This window comes from Solanum dulcamara, chromosome 4 (assembly GCF_947179165.1).
Source record: "Solanum dulcamara chromosome 4, daSolDulc1.2, whole genome shotgun sequence".
In the NCBI taxonomy this organism is placed as follows: domain Eukaryota; kingdom Viridiplantae; phylum Streptophyta; class Magnoliopsida; order Solanales; family Solanaceae; genus Solanum; species Solanum dulcamara.
The window spans coordinates 71,521,946-71,535,723 of NC_077240.1; the positions used below are offsets into that span (position 1 = coordinate 71,521,946).

General features: G+C 33.7%; 1 protein-coding gene across 2 annotated transcripts; it reads left to right on the forward strand.

Moving 5' to 3' along the window:
• The first annotated feature begins 66 nt into the window (after window positions 1–66).
• Window positions 67–5,228, forward strand: LOC129887539 (uncharacterized). 2 transcript variants are annotated; one of them, XM_055962661.1, is made up of 8 exons: window positions 67–212; window positions 451–765; window positions 1,442–1,513; window positions 2,071–2,135; window positions 2,938–3,094; window positions 4,419–4,496; window positions 4,599–4,688; window positions 4,814–5,228. In XM_055962661.1, exons 2-8 carry the CDS (start codon window positions 460–462, stop codon window positions 4,961–4,963), a joined length of 918 nt encoding a protein of 305 aa, XP_055818636.1. In that variant the 5' UTR covers window positions 67–212; window positions 451–459; the 3' UTR covers window positions 4,964–5,228. The 2 variants fall into 2 exon arrangements, with proteins under 2 accessions (XP_055818636.1, XP_055818637.1); XM_055962662.1 differs by lacking the exon at window positions 67–212 and adding an exon at window positions 243–364.
• The last annotated feature ends 8,550 nt before the right edge of the window (window positions 5,229–13,778 follow it).

Here is a 13,778-nt window from a genome sequence, read left to right on the forward strand (position 1 = left end):
CCTTAATAAATAAAAACGATAATTATTTGACAGCTTCTATTCAATTTTCTAGAGTTTCTAATTGGATCAAACAAAAGATCAACGCGGACAATCAGTGATCGGTTTTGTATAATTTCAACGGTTCCATCAACCTTTGATTGGCTCTGCAACAAATTCGCCAATTTTTCACTATCATCATTTTCTGATTCTCTCTCTCTCTTTGTTTCTTTCAGGTTTATTATACACTATACTTTTCTCTTTGTTAATTTTTTTTGTAAAATATTTTTCTTTCGCATTTGACTTGAATTTTCTCTCCATCCGAATGCTCAGAAATTCTCTGTTCTTGCTGAGTTTTTCGGCTTAGCTTGGGCGGTGAATTTCCTAGGTCTGCATTCAATTTTTTTTTGTATTTTTTGGGCAGTGAAATTGTTAATTTGGGATCTGATTGAAATTGTGAATTTTTTGATGTAGTTGTATAAAATGGGAGAGCATTTGTTGGAAGGATCTGAAGACCGGGTCCGGGTTGGAAACGCAGATGCATCATCATCATCATCATCATCATCATCATCAGGAGAACCGATTGAAAATGAGAAGAAGCCAACAGAAGTGGTGGAAGGAGCAGCATCTTCTTCAAAGACGGTAAAGGAAAAGGAATTGGCTGTTGTGGAAGAAGATGAAGCTAATGAGGAGGTGCCGTTAATTGGGGGTGCAGAGTGCCGTATTTGTCAAGATGAAGATTCTTTGAATAATTTGGAGAGTCCTTGTGCTTGTTGTGGAAGTCTCAAGGTGAAATTTTTCTGTTTTCAGCTTCCTTTTCATCTTTGTTGTTAGCAAAATTTGATCATTTGCTTAATGAATTGAAATAGTAAAGAAATAAATCGTTGGACCTAACTCAAAAACTAAAAGCAAATTCATGAGGTAAGGAGACCAATTTCTTATCCCGCAATTGATATCTAGGCCTGCCAATTGAAGCACGGATAACATTTATCGAAGAATTGAGATGAGTTTGACTCTGATATCAAGACATAAACTTTGCCTCATATCATGATATCTGGTGATGTTTTCATCACACTCCTTTACTCACCTGAGAAATTCTTATGACACTACTTAATGATATATTCCTTCAGGATTGCTTTGACACTTGGTGCTATCCTTATTATGTGCTGTTTTCTTTGTATATATCATCATCCTAAGTATATAGGGACACTGATTGTCCGATATCTTATCTACGCCTTCCGAATATTGCGTCTATATTGAGTGCATAACTCTTGGTTTAACTGTTTACATTTTATTATACTGATAAATTATGTGATTTCTTATAGTTGTATTTGAAGAGATTTTGCTCTACATCCTGTTTTTACAGTTTACGTCACTTCCTTTCTTCAATTTGCTTTTTTCTTTTTGTTGGAATAGTAAATCTGTATAAGTACTGATGGGTTTGGTGGAAACAATTGATCTGCAGTATGCACATCGAAAGTGTGTTCAACACTGGTGCAATGAGAAGGGTGACATTACTTGTGAGATTTGCCATCAGGTATGTCTATGCTTAGTTGTTTTGCACCGTATCTTGCATGTTGTGAGATTGGTAAGAGGACTTTTCTATTAAATAAGCAAGTTCTCATCTCATGTCAAAAAAGGAAAAAAGCATCTTCAAATAAAATAGTGCAAGATTATATTTGCCTGTTTGTTAAGTTGTCCATCTCTTTCATCTGTTATGGAAAAAAAAGGATCTTTTCTACTTTATAGCACCTGGAACTGAATCATGGTAGTCAATTTATATATGTTTCATTTTTGTGATTTGAGCATACATGTCAATGAGGATGTTTCTTGGAATTACCTTAGATGGCACTAGACTTTTAGTATTGGAAATGATTATAATTTAATGTAATACATATGCATGAATGGACAAGATTTAGTAGAAATGCTTTATTGTGGATAGAATCAATGCTTAGATTGGTCAGACAATGTTTTGGCTATCTATCTGTTTTTTTGGAGAACTTGGGAGTGAGCGATGCTTTTGAATTCTAGCATCTTCTATTGGCCGTCTACTTTATTCATATAATAAGTTTCCATTTCCATTCTCAAATGCAGCAATACCAGCCTGGTTACACTGCCCCTACTCGAGCTCGGTCAGAGGAGACAATTATAGATATTGGGTGAGTTTAACTTTCCTTAGTGCAGGTTTCCTTTGTTAGCTATGCGTTAATTTTTTTCTTTTTCAATTAGCTTTTCACTAGAATTGTTAAAGGCATGCTTGAGTAGTGCTTAAGCCTTGTAATGAGTCACAACAACGGTTGAATTCTCTGCTAGGATATGTGTGCTTTACCGAGGTACCAAGGTGGTGAGGCATTCACTTTAGACAATACCAACCAACCAACAATTATTCTTCTTAATTTGGTTAATCTAGGAGAGTCATAGATGTTATCTTGAACAGGGCAACTCTAGACAATAAGTGTAATGATTAAAACAATGTTTGTTAAGAGAAAAAAATATGTAATATGTGATACCAATGAGAGTCATCAGGCCATTAAGGAGGAGGATCCTATAGATGAACCTACTAATTAAATCTGCATCTGCATATTTGGGGTGGTTTGTGAACTTGATTGACCTGCCTTTAGCCTTTTACATTTTTGTTTTCACTAATCAAAATATTTCATATTCTTCTTTTGATATAATTGTTATCTGTACTTAAGAGTTATTTTTCCGTATATATACATGTCTGTGCGCATGTGTGTGTGTGTGTATTGATACATAAAGACAATTTTTTGGGGGCATGCTCATTCCAATTGAAGTTAAAGTTCCAAAACGTGTTTTGCCTTAGACAACAATGTGCAATTCATTGTGTTATATTGTTACCTGCATGTTCTTTTTCCAAATATTAGTTAAGTGGTGTTGGTCATAAGATTCAACATTTCTCCACAGTTCATTAGCTATTTGGGTTGCTTCATTGTTGTGCAGGGGAGGATGGCAAATCGCTGGCACACCTTTGGAGTTACACAATCCTCGCCTTTCAGCAATTAGAGAGGCTGAACGCCAACTTTTGGAAGCTGAATATGAGGATTATAATGCTACAAATGCAAGTGGTGTTGCGTTCTGCCGTTCTGCTGCTCTAATTGTAAGCATTTACTGGTATTTGTCCCAGAAGAAATCTAAAATTCTACGTAGGCGTTTGGAAATAGATTTAGTTGAAACTCGGAAAAAAGTACTTTTGAAGTTGAAAAATGGTATTTGGAAGTTAAAATTGTGTTTGGACATGCATTTCACTTGAAAACCCGTTGAAGTTTGTGAGTGGGAGAATGTTTTTACTTGAAAAACTCATCTTCAAAACTAACCAAAACTTATTCCAATATATTATGTTCTTACTTGAAAAACTCATCTTCAAAACTAACCAAAACTTATTCCAATATATTACCAAATAATGCTTTGAAAATAATTTGGGAGAAAAGAAAAATTTCATGTCTAAACAGATCCTACTGAAAGACGTCTAGATAACTAGTTACAAACAAAATGTCCAAGCGGGCCCTAAGGGCATCTCCAACCTACTCTCTATTTTACTCTCCAAATATAGAGAATATCTATATTTGGAGGCAACCAACTCCAACCCAATTCTCTATTTTACTCTCTAAAAAAGATTTTTTTTCTCTCTCCTCAATATTATATTATTATTTCTATTTTATTTTTATTTTCTTATTTCATAATATAAATCCTTTCTTCTTTTTTCAAATAATCACCCTATATAAATTTCATGTAATATATTTTTAGATGTTATATTACATGAGAAAATAATTACAAATAGTAAAGACTTAATTGATGGTCTTACATAATAGAAATAATATTAAAATAGTCAAAAAGTGAAATAGAGATGATGAATAATTGAACAATAGTTCTCTAAATTTGGAGAACTACTATTCACCTCTCTATAAATGGAGAATATAGAATAAAATGAAGGGGGGTTGGAGAGCTCATTCTCTATTTTACTCTCCAAATATAGAGAATAGAGTATAAAATAGAGAGTGGTTGGTGATGGTCTAAGCCTCTATCACTGCATTTCTGTCATCGCTTCATGCTTGATTCACCTTGTAGGAGTGGGTAAAATGCCTCTTTGTACCTTCCAGTCAAAAGAACAACAATAATCCAAAATGTTGAGATTTGTCTAACTAATCTTGTAGGTAAACATGAGAGTGTTGCCTCTTATACTATCCTTATTCATTTAGCTCAAGATTTTCTTTATTTCTACGTTTCAATTGGTTGTGAAGAAAATATGAAGAGAAATAGTTTCTTAAATTACCATGATATGGATGATATCTTAAAATGTGTACCATATGTCCTTATTTTGTGGTTGGAGTTGGAGCTGGAACTGGTGTCTACACACAGACACATATATATGTATATATACAAATTTGCGCTTAATACTGATGATCCACATACAATTGTGGCAGTTAATGGCTTTTTTGCTCTTGCGCCATGCATTACCTGTAGCAGATGCAGATGACGAAGATCCATCTGCTTTCTTCTCGGTAATTTTTTATATCCGTTATGCTCTATTTCTATCTGTTTCTCTTAAAAGAATTTATTAGTACTGCTGGAAATTATAACTCCAATAATTGTATGGTGTGCAGCTTTTCTTGCTTCGGTTAATTGGCTTTCTTTTACCTTGTTACATCATGGTCTGGGCCATCAGCATTTTGCAGCAGCGCAGGCAAAGAGAGGTTGGTGTTAGTTTTGCTGTTTGAAATATTTTCCTCGAACATTTGCCAACTAAAGCAGCCAAATACATTGAAACACGCGCATTTGTTTTTAGTTATAATTGAATGTAAAGCTTGTTTTCACACAGGAGGCAGCAGCATTAGCAACAGCACAATTTGCATTTGTGGTACAATCTGGGCAGCCAACAGGTGTACAGTTTGCTATGGCATCAGCTACACCATCTGTCCCTGCTTCAACGGACTCTTTGTCTGTGCCTGCACCAATGGATCGGGTTTAAAATTGTCATGTGCGGATACCGGTTCCTGTTATGAAAGGTTCCAGAAACGGGCCTCGTTTTTAACCCTAGATGCTGCGTCGTTTTGTAAGTAGTATTGTGCATATAATAGCAGCATCTATGTCATTTCAAGAACCAACAATTTTACCAAGCTGTATATCAAATTCTTTTGATCTTGGCATGTATGTATGACATTTAGTAACCATTTTTCACATCTGGTTAAGACCAGTTTTGTAACATATTCTTGTAGAAATGCTTCTTTTTTTTCTCTCTTTCTTTTGTTTCATTTCAGTTGGCTAAATTATTTCGCTGTACTGTTGAATATAAATATATAAAAAGGTTTTGTATAAAGATTATGCCAATAGATTTTGGTGACTTTTGCTTGTTTCAATTATCCAGGAAGATAATTAAATATGAACTTACATGTAAAAGATATGAACTAAAAACATATGCAGTTTGGTTCACTTCTTCCCTAATCTGCAGATTACAAGCTCATCTATGAAGTCAAGTAGATAGTTTTCCATATCAGTTATCCAGTAGTTTCCATTAGTTGTAATAATCATTCCATTTCAGTTAATATAAACCTGAGAAAATTGTCCCAAAATTGTCAAGTTTGATTTCAGTTGTAGTTAATTTCTGTGTTAATTAGTCAGGTCATGACACAAAATCAGGTCATCTCTAATAAGTAGGTTAACTTTAGATTGGTGTTTTCAAAGCATTTTGAGGCAGGTTTCAAGGCGGGGCGTACCAAAAATGCTCTTGGCCACAGATGAAAGGCATAGATCATTGGAGTAAAGACATTTATATTCAGAGACAAATTTACATGTTGAGAATGAAACATGTGAATCTGTGGTCTCTCTACTAGGTAGTTTATGTATATATTAGTGAGCTTATCCGCGCTTCGTGTGGAGTAGAAGAACTACACCACCCGTTTGGTCATAAAAAATTATAAATTAACCTTCTTTCTGTAATAATTTTTACTTTATTTGAAAATTATTTTATACCATGAAAATTTTAAATTAAACTTGAAGTTGAAATATGAATTTGAAAAACTTCTCAACTTCTCCGTATTCAGAATTTTAAATAAAATGTTGTTTTCTTTCATTTGTTAAAAAGTATAACCAAACACAACTTCAATTTTAAAAATTTCTAGTAAAGTGAAAAATATTTTATTTATACTTATACATGGCCGAATGCCCACCAAATTCACGGTCATTTTTTTCTTCTAATACTTGAATATTAAAATTATCAAAAAATATATTTTTATTAGAATCAATTTTATTTAAAATATTTCTTTCAAACGTGTAATCTAAACAGAAGAAATCATAACATCCACCAAACGTCTTTTTCGAATCTTAAATTTCAAATATTAAACCAATAATTATATAAAAACATCATCTATATTTTATTTTAAGCAAATATGAAAAAATATGTATAAAAATAATTTGTTGGCAGATCTTTTACAATATATTTGTCCGCTCAAGTTATCTGTTTAGTTAATCTTTTCTACCCAAGAAAAATTGAATGAAAACATGATATCAAAAATTTCTAAACACACCTCATATATCACCCAAAAAAGAATATAAAACTTTCATTAGTTTTCTACTCATACTCACCACTTCAATATTCTGAATTCATGATATAAATAGATTAAATGAAGATGTTTCTTGAAATGTTGATATTCATTTAGTGAGTAGGTGTAAATATAACGATGCTCAAATTTTTTGATTTAAGTTGGATAGTTTTTTAAGTTTTATAGATTGATAAATGCACAAAGTAATATTATAATAAAAATAATATGTTAATTCTATTTGAGAGATTTTAGAAAAGGCAATGGGCAAAATATACATGCTTCACTTATTCGGTATATAAGCTATTAACCCAAATTATTATAGGAATTTTATGGCGTATTAATAAAATAAATTGAATTGGACCTTCTATTATAAATATTGAGTACCAATTTGTTTCACAATTATATTGTTGAGTGAACGAAGGGTATAATGATATTTTAATTTATAGAAAAGTAGCTTACCTATGCCTATCTATATAAGATTATGTGTTAACTTTAAAATATCTAGAAATTGCCAATGCATATATTTAACTTGATTGATTAGTAATCCATTGGCATAACATTTGTGATACAAGTCAAGCTTTAAGACGATTGTGAACTGGATGATGATGAAATTGTCATTATTTCTGTCTTGACTTATTTTTTTCTCCCTAAAGGCATTCGTCTTTTGATTATTTTTTTTTGTATTGTTAAGTTTCTTTCTTCCACTTTTTGAAAATTGAATGGACAAAAATTAAATTTATTTTATTGAAAAAAGTAAATTGCTAAGTATTATGACTAAAAAGAAACTAAGAATTTTGAGGAATGTTCTGAGATTAAGATATTATAAATTTACCTCACTTATTGGATAAAAAATTATAAATTCAATAGTTTGGAGTGGAGCTGAATCATCTCTAGTTGCAAAGGTGAAAGGAAAGCAAGGTCAGGACCCCATTTTCCTTCAACTGGTAGATGAGGTTCACAAGCAGAAGGTGATGGCTTTTGCCAAAGGGAGGGAGATGTAGATCACCAATTGGTTGGTTCGAAGTTGATAAAGCTGAGTTGATTGGACCAGACTTGGTTCACCAAGCTATGAAGAAGGTGAAAACCATCCAAGAGAGGTTGAGGACTGCTCAGAGTCGCCAGAAATCCTACACTGATGTTAGGATAGAGATTTGGAGTTCGAAGTATATGATTGGGTATACTTGAAAGTTTCACTCATGAAGGGTGCGATGAGATTTGGAAAGAAAGGGAAGCTTAGTCCCCGCTACATTGGTCGGGTTGGTAACGTAGCCTATGAATTGGAGTTGCCCCTAGAATTAGCTGTTTTTCATCCCGTGTTTCACATCTCTATACTTAGAAAGTGTTTGGAAAGTCCTTCACTTGTTGTCCCGACTGAGAGAATTGGGGTGAAAGAGAGTTTGAGTTATGAAAAAATTCCAATTCAGATTCTTGATCGTCAGGTTCACAAATTAAGAACTAAGGAAGTGGCATCTGTCAAAGTCATTTGGCGAAATCAATTTGTTGAAGGCTACACAGGAAGCTGAAGAAGATATGAAGGCTAAATATCCTCATCTATTTGTGCCTTCCGAAGATGATATTCAAGGTAATATTCCTTACTTCTACCTTTGAGTCGATGTGTATTCTTGAATTTGAGTCATTGACCATTTAAGCATCGGAGTTTTTGAGAAATTGATGTCTTGATGATATTCGTTCTTGATGTCTCCTAGTTTCATCTTCATTCGAGGACGAATGATCCCAAGGGGGAGATATTGTAACACCCCCTAAAATGTTTTATGTGGGTATTGATTCATGGATCCTTTCATTCATGAAGCCCAAATGAATTATCAAAGTTGTCTATTTAATTCAAGCATGAAACTTTATGGGTTTTCATATCATGATTCCAAATGCATAGATTATTAAATATTTAAAGTTTGATTACCTATCTTATATTAGCTTATGTTGGCTCTTAAATGCATTGAATTGTTGATTTATCAAAGGTCCTTATATGAAGGCATGAAAAGGTTTTAAAGTACTTTGATTATATTATGTTCTCTCATGCCTAAAGTATTTTGATTATAATTATGTTCTATCATGCCTAAAGTATTTTGATTATAATTATGTTCTCTCATGCCTAAAGTATTTTGATTATAATTATGTTCTCTCATGCCTAAAGTATTTTGATTATACAAATTATGTTTTTTCTTTAAGTTCTACTCTAAGATATGTAAGACTTCAATGAGAGTATTCCTTCCTGTAACACCCCCTAAAACGTTGTATGTGGTCTTTCAATTCCCGATGAAACTAATATTGCTTCTGTATTTTGAGCATAACTTTTCATAGAATAGTCCAAATTAGGTAATTCAAATTTTTGAATAACCCCAACATTATTACCTACAATTTTTATGAAAACCATATCTCAAGATTCAGAGGATAAGTAGATCAAATAAATTAAGGTTTGCAAGACATGGTGCTGTGACAAAATGGAGTGTTTGTAGAAGAAAGATAATATCTCACGGTAGGATGATCCAAATTGGTTGATTCTTGCATAAATAAAACTAGACTTCTAGATCTACAATTCTTATGAAGATACCAAATCCTAATGAGTAATTTATCTTGTTCAAATGCAGCTCTGAAAAAGGATATTCTGTTAAAAGAGAGTTCATCTCACCTACCATAGAAAGATCTAGAATCATTTGACATCATCCATGACATCAAAATCCTCCATTGAATTTTCAAGATCATCTTTTGTAATTATTTTTATTTATTGTTGGGTACCTCCTCCACACCAATAAATACTCACCTTATTTTCTTATTTTATTCATCAAGCTTTCTCAAGCAACTCTTCTCTCTATACACTTCTTTACTCATTTTAAAATATAGTTTTAGTTTTTAGTAGTGTAGAAATACTATTTCGGTGATTCTTATACTCCGAATAGTACACAAAACACTCTGGCGAGGGAAAAGGCTAGGGGTTCAAGAGTGTTCCAATTCGGAGTAAAGCTTCAGATTCAAGGTATGTAAGGATATTCATATCAATGGATCGAGTTCGTCCATACGCCCAATATTTAAATTCATCGTAATTGAGTTATAGTTGAATTTTACCCTATTTTTTTAATTCTAAATGATTTAATTCATCTTTTATTGAGTTAGATATATTTATGTATTGAGATTATTATTATGTTTATCTCTCATATTATTGGAATTATTGTTCATGGCTACTTTTCCATGAACTCTAATTGATTTGATGTTCATGAATATTTTTTGAGTAAATATGTTGTCTTTTAATATTTATTAACAAAAAAGTGATTTAAATTAATACTATATGTATTTTATTGAGTTTTGAAAGAACAAAAGAATTGGGTTTAAATGAATTTGATTCTTTGGATTAAATGATGTTTTGAGCAAGATGTTTTGATAAGATGTAAATGATGTTTTTGAAGTGTAATGATTGATAAAGAGGTAATGAGATGAGTTTGATGATTTAAATTAAAGTCCAATGAGACTAGATGATGAGGTTAATATGAGCACATATTTTGGGAGTAGTATTATGCACCGAGTTGGGTAAGAATTTAATTGATTCAAACCCCAGAACTACGTAGCTAGCGTAGGATGGAGGCTATGTCTCTTAAATCCCAAAAAGAAGACTTTGATGATTGAATCCAAGATGGTGATATCCTTTACCCTACCAAGGTATTGGATGGATGCGGCAACGACATCGCTTCGTTGTATCATCACTAGCTCATAAGTGATGGTTGTCGGTTAGAGAAACTCCCAACTGAGTAAGCATTGCTTATTATTATTATTTTTAAACTTGCATTATATATTGATGTTGAGTTCTGAGCCGAGTCTTTCTCAGAGGAGTTTCTTGATATCTGTCCTTACTTTCCTGCCATTTTACGTACTCGTACATTTCACGTACTGACGTCATTCAACCTGCATCATTTTATGATACAAATACAGGTGTTAGAGATCCTCAACAGGCGCATCGTTGAAGATCCTTATTTTCCAGCTATTAGGTGAGTCATTCTTGTATTCGGAGGAAATCCTTATCATTTTATTATTGTTGAGTATTATGTTTCTTTTGAGGTAGTCATGGACATGTCATTGGCACCATCTGATAGTATTAGAGGCTTCGTAGATAGAGTTTGATGACGTAATTGGAGTAGTTCTCCTTTGAAACTACTGCTTTTAAGAATTATTTCTTTCCTTTGATGTTGATCATGGCAAGCCCACATAAGTATCCTCATTTTTACTTACATCTTCCGCTGATGAATGAATGAGTGATGAGACCAAGTGATTCTCTCGAAGGTCAGAGATGGTTTTTGAGTGCCGATCATGCTTAGGGTACCTTCTCGGGGCGTGACATCAGCCCACAATAGTTGTCGTGCTATGACGGGATTCAACCCGCTATGGTGGTTTGAACGAAGATAGAAACTCAGAATTCGTGTCTCAGGCCCTCATTTTGCAACACAACATCAAATCTTGACGTTCTAAAATAGCCCTTCACACCAAATTTGATTTTGAAAGTTCTACTCATCCATATCCATTTTTGTAAGGTCCTATGGATTTCTTAACATCTTTGCAACTGTATCAAATAATCACAACTTAGGAATCCATCTCAATCTATTGCCGGATTTCCCTAGACCTCACCCAACTCAAATTCCGTTCAAGTTTGGTATTGTAATGAACCTGAAGCTCATTTTTGGTAATTTTTGCAAAATAACTATTTTACCCCTCCCGATAGTTTTCCTGAGTCATATTTGATCAGTATCTAATGTTGGTTTTGTGAAATTCCTTGAAAAATGAGATTTTTAGTAAGATTTGAGTTTTAGAGGCTTAAGTTTCTTTAAACTAGTATTTGAAGCCATCTGGAGTTTCGGGTATCGAAATAGAATTACGTTGATTCCATCAGCTCTGGAATGTTGAATGTAATTTGTCGGACCTATATCGTGGATTTGAGGCATTGAGTTGGAAATCTTTAAGTTTTTGGCCATAGAATTGACTTTGGTCAATATTCGGTGATCGGATGATAGGAATCGAATTCCAATGACTCCATTGGATTTGGGGATGATTGTAGGCCTAGGGAGAGTTCCTGTATATTTTTTGGAAGTTCTGAGGGCGTTTTATTTTTTTAAGGCATAAAGTTAGTTTAGCTACGACTTTTTAAATTTCAGATCATGGAGACCTCGAATTCAAATTTCTATGGCTCCATTGAGTCCGGAACGTCAAAATTAGTATAGTGGCATATAAGATTTTTGTGCATGAAATTCTGAACAAATCCCGAGAGTTGATTTCGAGACTTTGAGACTTGAGTTAGTTGTTGTCATCTGGTGCCTCAATACTCTTCGCGTTCACAGACCATCTTGACCGTGTTCACGAAGGGTCAGTTCTTTGACATTCGCATTCGCGATGAGATAGAGGCCAATGGACTTCGCGTTCGCGGAGCTCCATCCGCATTCGGAAAGGATCTGTTAGCTCAATCATCGCGATTGCAAACAAGGGGGCCGCGATTGCAAAGGGATAAAACTCCCTGAACAATAGACATTTTCTAAAGATGGGAAATGAGCCATTTTTACCATTTTGGGACTTTGGGAGCTTGAGAAGGTGATTTTGAGCGAGGTTTGTTTGTGGAAAACTATCGGATAAGTGATTTCATGCCTTAATCTTTATTATTCATTAATTATATCCTCTTTTTAACATCAAAATCAGTGTTTTTAATTCTGAAACTTGGGGTTTTTATTCAAGAGCTTGAGATTTTGTAAAATAATAATTTCAAATTGGTTTTGACTCTGATTTTGGATTGGTTTTCACCAGAAGACTCCTAATGTTTTGAAGAACATTCACATCCAAAATTTTTCGAATTTAGACCTCGTTTTTTTAGAATCGGATTTTTGAGTCATTTTGACCCTCTTTCCCGAATTTTGCATTTTTGGTGTTGTTGGACTTGGTTTTTTTATTGTGAAATATTTTTTGGTAAGATTGTGGTGATTCGGAGTATATTCGAAAAGGAAAGGCTCACGTTGATTGATTGTTCATGATTTTGGCTAAGGAAAATGGACTTCAAAAATTCTGTGAATCTCGTAGTATCCTGAATTCCTTTCTTGTATGTGTTGGGGAGTAATGAAAATGAGGTTACGGATTGAGTTATGCCATGAACTAATCTAAACTGATCGACGGGGTTAATAAGAGGTAATATGTGCTATTGTAGTGATTCAAGTGTGACATGCCGTGATCTTGATATCTATGCATATTTGTTGAACTACTTTGATAATATGTTTATGATTGCGAATTGTTTGAACTTGTTATATTCTTCATTACTTGTGTGAGCATGATGATTGCATTTGTTCTTGAACACTGTGATGAGATGTATATGATTTCAATGTCGAGGTAATTTTCGATGAGATATTGATGTTAATGTCATTTTCGACTAGAGTTTATGATGCTGAGGTCATTTTCGATGAGAGATTATGATGCCGAGGTCATTTCTGGTGAGAGGTTATGGTGTTGAGGTCATTTTCGATGAGATTATGATGATGAGGTCTTTGCCGGCGAATTGCACACATGCATGATCATTGAGTGTGCATAAACATTCCTGCATATCTTGTGTGGCAGACTTGATATTTGTATTTGACTTGTGATTATTTGTACGCTATGTCTTGTGATATTGAGTTGTGATGTGAACTTTATTTGAACTGTTTAGTATGAACTATTAGGATGGGCTGATTTTTCTGTGCAGATTGTAGTTTTGGAGATTCGATTGGGTTGGAAAGGAGTTCATATATCCTATTAGATTTACTTAGTTTTGTTAGTCAGTTTGATAGGTATCATGTTGATTGATACTCACCCCTTGCTTCTACACTTGTGTAGGTTCGAGCTCGGACTTTGATTATTCATCTTTCTGATCATCTAAGGCTTTCAAGAGATTGAGAGAGGAAGCTATTGACATCCGACGGACTCTCTTATTCCTGTATTTTATGTTTTACTCTATTTGAGAGTCAAAGACATACTTGAGACTTGCATTTACATTCCAATTCCATTGTAGTGGCGTGTACATGTGACAACCAATCTATGGAGGTTATTTAAGTTTGAAAGACTTCCTCTTTTGTTTATTTATATACCTGTTTAAACTGTTTCCATGTTATTTTCCACAAATATTGAATTTTAGGCTGACTTGTCCGGTGGAAAAGGACGTGTGCCATCATACCGGGATTCGGATCATGACATCTCTAGTCTCAAAAATTTTAAGTTACTACTCAAAAGTTTTCT

Coding starts and splice junctions, on each gene's coding strand:
- LOC129887539 (XM_055962661.1), top strand. CDS start 460: ATGGGAGAGCATTTGTTGGAAGGATCTGAAGACCGGGTCCGGGTTGGA. Junction 3,095..4,418: donor GCCGTTCTGCTGCTCTAATT/GTAAGCATTTAC, acceptor CAATTGTGGCAG/TTAATGGCTTTTTTGCTCTT. Junction 4,689..4,813: donor AGCAGCGCAGGCAAAGAGAG/GTTGGTGTTAGT, acceptor GTTTTCACACAG/GAGGCAGCAGCATTAGCAAC.